At 32.5% G+C, this 7095-nt stretch overlaps 1 protein-coding gene across 4 annotated transcripts in view; it reads left to right on the forward strand.

Moving 5' to 3' along the window:
* LOC106466613 (WD repeat-containing protein 63-like) overlaps window positions 1-7095 on the forward strand; it is a 77753-nt gene that overhangs the window by 55134 nt on the left and 15524 nt on the right. For all 4 annotated transcript variants that reach the window (XM_022394649.1, XM_022394648.1, XM_022394650.1 and 1 more), the window contains one exon: window positions 5785-5915. In XM_022394649.1, the coding sequence (XP_022250357.1) occupies window positions 5785-5915 (131 nt within the window). The remainder of the gene's footprint in view (window positions 1-5784; window positions 5916-7095) is intronic.

Here is a 7095-nt window from a genome sequence, read left to right on the forward strand (position 1 = left end):
ACAGTAGTCATGTGACTCGCTGACGCAATAGTACTATCTACACCTTACACATATGGCAATGTCTTCCATACTCCTAATTTAGTTTTTACATAGTTTAATGAAGTTTAAAATAACATGTGCACAATACTCTTTAGATTATATAACTTGTGATAGAAGTGAAGATATGTAAATAGTACTTAGCCAGTGTTAAGAATTGTACTTGCTAGTTGTTTTATACAAAAAGTTAGAAATAGTACTGATTCCTTTTCTTGAATGGAATATTTTCTATTATAAATGGAGGGGGCTGAGTAGTACGTTTTAGTTATTCACTGACTGAACTCTTCAGTGTTATATGTGTAAGAGCACTGGGAAAGAAAGGTTTAATTGTTTCATTAAGTTAGTGGAATCTATAGTGTTGTAGATGGAAGAGTAATGGGAAGGAAGGGTTTAGTAGTAACTTTCATTTATTAACTGTAGTCTTTAATGTTGTTGATGGAAAAGTACTAGGAAGGAAGGGTATAATAGTATGAGATGGCTGTGTTATTAAATTCTACTTTTTATTTGATTTTCTATTAATGAAGATTTAAGCAATATTCTTCAACCCGAACAGTTGCTAGATGGAAACAAGACTGAAAAAAATTACACAGTATAGCATGAAAATTGTAATAAAAATTCATAGTATAACATGAAAGTTATCAACCATTTCTATATTAGAAGTTAACAATAGATCTAAAATATTCCTGTTCCTAGTAGGTTTCCATCTTGAACTGTTTCTAAAAACCTATCTTCCTCAAGGTTTAACTTTAAAATTTCTCAATCTATATGTCTGATATTAAAATCCCCCATAATTATGACCTCATTAACAGCTGAATGCTTTATATTTCTATAGAGTTTCCCATTAATTTCTTCAGTTTCTTCTGGCAGTCTGTAACAAATTTCAACTAATAGCCTTCTCTCCTTACATTTGTTAATAGAAACCCAAAGAAATTCAACCTCCTTGCTATTAGCTTTGATTTCCTCAGCTTTAACAGGATGTAACTCACATTTCACTTGTAAAGCACTTCATACTTTAGTACTTTATCCCTATTAAATAACTTATAGCTCTGCATTTCCATCATCAATATTGTCTGTATTCAAATATGTTACAATTCCTATTACATGAAAACTTTCTATTCTGACTAGTTCTTTAAAGTCTTCTGTTTTATTTCTTATACCTCTAGTGTTACAATAATAACAGTTAAACCTACCATTAAAACTACTTCCTACACTATACATTTTCTCTACATTTAATTTTTCCTTCATTTAGTTTATTCTGGCCCTCACCACTGTCTAGTCCTAGTTTAAAGCTGCTCTTACAGTCGAGTTAATAACACTTGCAAACAAGTAGACCCATACTCTATTTAAACATAAACCATCCATTTCTAAAAAACTCCTTTTCGTATTGAACTGATCCCACAAGTCTAACTAGTCATCTTGCATGTCATTACATATTAACCTATGTTGAGAATTCAGTCCTAGTGCATAACTTACTTATAATTTCATTCCCACAATTAAGTATCAGCAGTATCCCTGACAAAATTGAGTTATTATAACCATTTTCTCTAAATGCCTTTATCATTCCCTCATACTTATCAGTTAGCTCCTTTGACCTACTTTTCTCTACACCATTAAACCAACCACAAAGACTGAATCACACCCTTTACTATATCACTTCTGTCAGTTGTATCCTACACCCCTGTCCCTTGATATCATTAGCTAATCCTTTTCTCCCTATTTACTCCACAGAATACTTTATCCATATGCTGTACTAAATAATCACCTATAACTATAATCTTACATTTTTCATTCCTATCCCTATCTTTTCCTTTTATCTTTCTTCCCTGGAATTTGTTACTTAACAAAATCTGTTCATTACAATTAAATCCACTACATCTAGCCCTGTTATTTACTGTTTCTAACTCCCTGAAAGTCATTATTTGCTACTGTACCCTTTGCATGTAAAAGCTTAAGTTCCTCTTGCAGTCTTGTTGCTACTTCTTAAAATTTACCCTTTTCTTTATCTAATGCCTCTACTTTGTTTAAGTTAGTCTCCAATTTCTCCTCCAACCTGCAAATAACTTGTACACCTTCACTGCTAGCTTCCATACAAATTAATTCAGCCATTAGTTCCGAAGTAAAACCCACTTCTTGCACCTATTGCATATTACAAACTGTGAGCACTTAATACCTACACTACTCTTAACCAGGGGTTCACCAGAACACTGCTCCAGCAAACGAAGTTGGAGCTAAGTCCTGACACTTTAAACTCTTAAACATACCTATATAAAAAAATATTTAAACTATTTAGCTTACATTCTAAATTAAGTGTCTTTCATAAACAAACTCCCACTGTCGGAGAACAGTCTGGCTGTTTATTATCTCCCCCCCCCCCAATAGTGAATTGTTTTTTTCATATTTCATCTAGTTATTAAGACACACTAATATGTTATTAAAACACTTACTGAAATAGGTTTTACAATTTTAATGTTTTTAAAAGGTACATGTTTTTAAAATGTTTATTATTTACTTAAATACGAGTGTAAAAAGTTTTTAAATAAAAAAGTAGGAAGTAGGAATAGGAGCACCAAAAAGTAAGGAAACAAGGTAGGAATAGATGGGAAACATTACAGCACTTGGTGGTTTTTGATACAGTGTAACCACAAAGTGGGTGTGGCCATCATTCTGCCCATTTCAACTTCTTGTTTTACTTTAAACTTTGATCCAGTTAGACTTGAGTTGAGTTTTATCAGTAGCTTATCCTTTCTAAATATTCAACAAATTCAAAAAATTCAAAAATCAGCAGTTTGATACTATTCTTTTGGCCCACCCATTACCAGTCAGTTAGGTTATAATTAATGTCTCCCATAAACAAAGTATGACTATTGGAGCTTCCTTTCTTACTTCAGACATCAAACACCCCATTATGATGTCATACATTTTGTTAGGGTCACACAATTTGATTATTTACATGCATCTGTACTTAGTTGCTGAAACAAAGTTTACAACAGAGTAATTTAGCTATATACACCTTTCATTTAGTTTGAAAAATTATCAAGTTACAAAAAGCACACAATGTAGGAATGGATGGAAAGATGACCACATTCACTTTGAGGTTTCACTGTGTCAAAAACCACCAAGTATTGTAATGTTATCCCACCCATTCTAACCTTGTTTCATTACTTTTTGGTGCACCCATTCCTTCTTCCATCTTTTTTATTTAAAAATGTTGTACACTTGTCTCATAGCTTTTTTGGGTGCATAAATGGAGCTCTAAGCCTATTCTTCTTGTAGCTTCTCTTGGTGCTAAGTCTTGAGAATTTTTGAGCTCTAGGCCTTTCCTTCTTGTAGCATCTCTTGGTGCTAAGTCTCGAGAGTAACTGAGCTCTAGGCTTATCCTTCTTATAGCTTTTCTTAGAGCTATCTCTTGACATTTCCTGGCTTTTTCTGATATCTTTGCTAGTTTTTTTTCCATCTAACCAGGGTGGCAGTCTTTTAAAGCTTTGGTGGCTGGATTAATGGCTAAGGCTTGTTTCACATATTCATCATTACTGTTTCTAACCTTATCTCTATCCTTGCAGTAATACTCTCTTCACTGGGACAAAGGCTTTTTGAGGTTATCAAGATAACATTTTATTCATATTTTAAAAATTGCACTGTTTCAAGAAGAACCTTAGATGTCAAACAAAGAAAACAGTGCAAAGGTAATTATACAACTTACCATTCTTGTTTTCAGTCTAGAAAGCTTGAGCAAAGCTGTGTCAGACTTTGACAATGGTAGTGTTTGTCCTCCCGTAGGAGAATCATGTCTTAGGTGGCAACTGGTGTAATAGACTTGCTTTGTCCAACACAGAACTCGTCAGTCAGATGTGTAGAAGTGAAAATTTTGCTTTCAAAGATTATATCATAGTTAGAACCTAGATCTAGATAATCAACTTAGTTCACATATTTTTATCTAGCTGATACAGCTGCAAGCTGATCACATAGCGTGTGTACAAAAGCAATCGTACACCTACATGTAATATGAGAGTGGGTTGTTACTTGGCAGTTTGTGCTTGTAATGGCTACTAGTGTGTTGTTAGCTCATTAGTAGTGTTGCAAAATGGTTATTGTTTGTTATTACCAAGGTTATAAATAAAACAAAGAAAAACACTTTTAGCCAAAATAGTGCAATTCAATCGTGTGAATGTAAATTTTATAATGTGTTAGACAGTCAGTCAAACAGACAAATTTGTGGTTTTGTGAAATTTGTGTTTTTACTCTACCAACTTTCTCAAGTGCTTTGGTGGCTTGTTACTCAGTAGTTTGTTTGTTTACTAGTCAACAGTGTGTATAAAGTGTTTATAAAGTTTGGTTTATGTGTCGTTTGGTGTGTTTGAGATTTTAATTGGTATTGCACATCTGCTCTATGGTACTTATGGTACAACGAAAGTAGCTTTTTTTTTTTACTTATTCATGTTGATAGTACAGGAAGTGTACAAAGCATTGAAAAAGTCAAAGTTGTTAATACAGGACTGCAATTAGAGATATTGTAAATTAATTAGATATGCATTTTTCAAACTTGTTTTAATATTAGTGATTTTGGTTCCCAGTTATTGTTTGACCCTTACTGCTTAATTTAAATAAAGTTGAGTTTCACTTTTTCTCTAGGTAATCTATATGTAGTCCGATTTTGATGTTAAATGGCTAGCATTTTTTGGCAGGGATCCGGCATTACACCACTATTTTTAACTATTGTTGTCTGGAAATAAATAATCAACACTAAATGTATGTAGCCTTGTGACAACAGTGTTTGAGAATTAAATATTTTACATAATTTTATTACTACTTTAACTTCACATTAAAGTAACTTTAATATGAGAAGTAACAAATGACTAGCCTTAGATAATATTCATGTAATAATACAATGTGCTTAGCCTGTTTTATAACTTATCAATAAGCTAAGTTGCTATGCCTAATCTAACTTTTGTAATACATACACTGCCAAGTCCTAATGTAAAACTGTTAATATTTACCAGTCTTACTAAATCAATTTATCATTTTATTATTAACACAAATTACTAAAATATTAATTAGGGCCTTAAGATATTCTAAAAACTTAAAGAACTTAGCTTTCAAGGAAGAATATTGGGAACGAAAGCCTTAGTAGTAAGTTCTTTCATGGGCTAGAAGCTGTAGTTTTGCAGACTGTACTTATAATTAAAGAAAGGCATAATAGTGAAAGTTTTATTCAATGAGTAGAAATTGTGGTTTTGTAAATTGCTGAGCACTGGAAAGAAAAATCTGAGTCAAATAAAAACTTTTTAAATGGCAAAGGTTTCAGTAAGAATGGTAAAGGTTTCATTAAGAAAGGTAATGGTTTCATTAAGAAAGTTAAAGGTTTCATTAAGAATGGTAAAGGTTTCATTAAGAACAGTAAAGGCTTCATTAAGAAAGGTAAAAGTTTCATTAAGAACAGTAAAGGTTTCATTAAGAAAACTAAAGGTTTCATTAAGAAAGGTAAAAGTTTCATTAAGAACAGTAAAGGTTTCATTAAGAATGGTATAGGTTTCATTAAGAAGGATAAAGGTTTCATTAAGAATGATAAAGGTTTCATTAAGAATATGTTTAATTTAAACTCAACAAGTGGTTACAAATGTCACATTGTTTAAACATTGAACAAAATTTGAATTATTTTAGCAGAGATGAAATTTAGTTTGTTTTTAAATAATTAATTATAAATATCTGCAAATGTGAAGATAAATGATTTATGTTTTTCCTTCTTTGTAGCTTTTCCTACAACACCCTTTGCCAGTGTTCACGATGGTCCTGTTGTCTCAGTTCAGCAGTCTGCCTTCTTATCAGACATTTTTCTGACTGTTGGAGGATGGACATTAGCCATTTGGAAAGACAAACATAAGGTAGAGCAGTCAACTATTTTTGATATTCTAATTACTTTTACTAGTAGAATGGACAACATTATCATGTCTATTTTAAATTTTATATAATGTGAAAGGAATAAGGGTTCAGTTTCATTGTAACCTGGTAATAAAAAAAACATGTGTTTATGTATCAGTTAGAAAAGCTTTTTGTTTCTTGTATCAAAATTTTGCTCAAACGTGAACAAAGACTATATGTACATAACTGTCTTTAATTTTGAATTGATAGAATATAGAGCCATGGTGCTCACACCTCAAACTATGAAGCACCCCCCACCATGAATGGCATGGAGAGTCATGGGGGCACAAATTATAACTATAGTAGCATATAAATTACATCTGAAAGTACGTATTTAAAAATAAAGAAGTTTTAAAAACTACTATATAAATATTACTATTAGGTCAAGAAATTAATGTCCTTTTTTTAGATGAAAAAAAAACCCGAACAACTTATATATCAAAACAAAACATTTATTAAATGAAATAGTCTCCATTCTTATCCATGATGCTTTTCCATCTTACAATCAGGTTATTAATGCCCTGATTAAAGAAATCACTTGGCTTTGAAACAAAAAATATGTCGATGTCCTCTTTAACACCTTCCACATTTGCATATGTTTTTCCATTAAGATGGTGTAGCAGTAAACGAAAAATATGGTAATCAGATGGTGCCATATCTGGAGAATATGGTGGGTGGAGGAGAACTTTCCAACCCAACTCCATAATCATGTGTTGTGTCAAATGTACTGCATGTGGACGTGCATTGTCTTGGAGAAGAAGAACACCTTTTCGTTTGATGACTGAAGGGAATTTCTGATGAAGGGCTTGATTTAAATGTTCCAGTTGCAGACTATAGATCTCTGCATTGACAGTTCCCTGTGGATTGAAGAGTTTGAAATTAATTACTCCTTTGATATCTTACCAAATGGAAAGCATCACTTTCTGCGATTGGAGTCCAGGTTTTGGGGTCGGGAGTGGTTTTTGTCTAGGACTGAGCCATTGTTTTTGGCCTTTAATATTTTCATACAGAATCCATTTTTCATCACCGGTGAAAATTCCGTCTAAAATTAGTTCACACGCATTACACGCCAGAAGAGATGAGGCAATGTTCACACGTTGGAAACAATGATCATTGTAGAGTGCGTGAGGCACCCAAACACCT

This window comes from Limulus polyphemus, unplaced genomic scaffold (genome assembly GCF_000517525.1).
Source record: "Limulus polyphemus unplaced genomic scaffold, Limulus_polyphemus-2.1.2 Scaffold2322, whole genome shotgun sequence".
NCBI classification, from domain to species: Eukaryota; Metazoa; Arthropoda; class Merostomata; order Xiphosura; family Limulidae; genus Limulus; species Limulus polyphemus.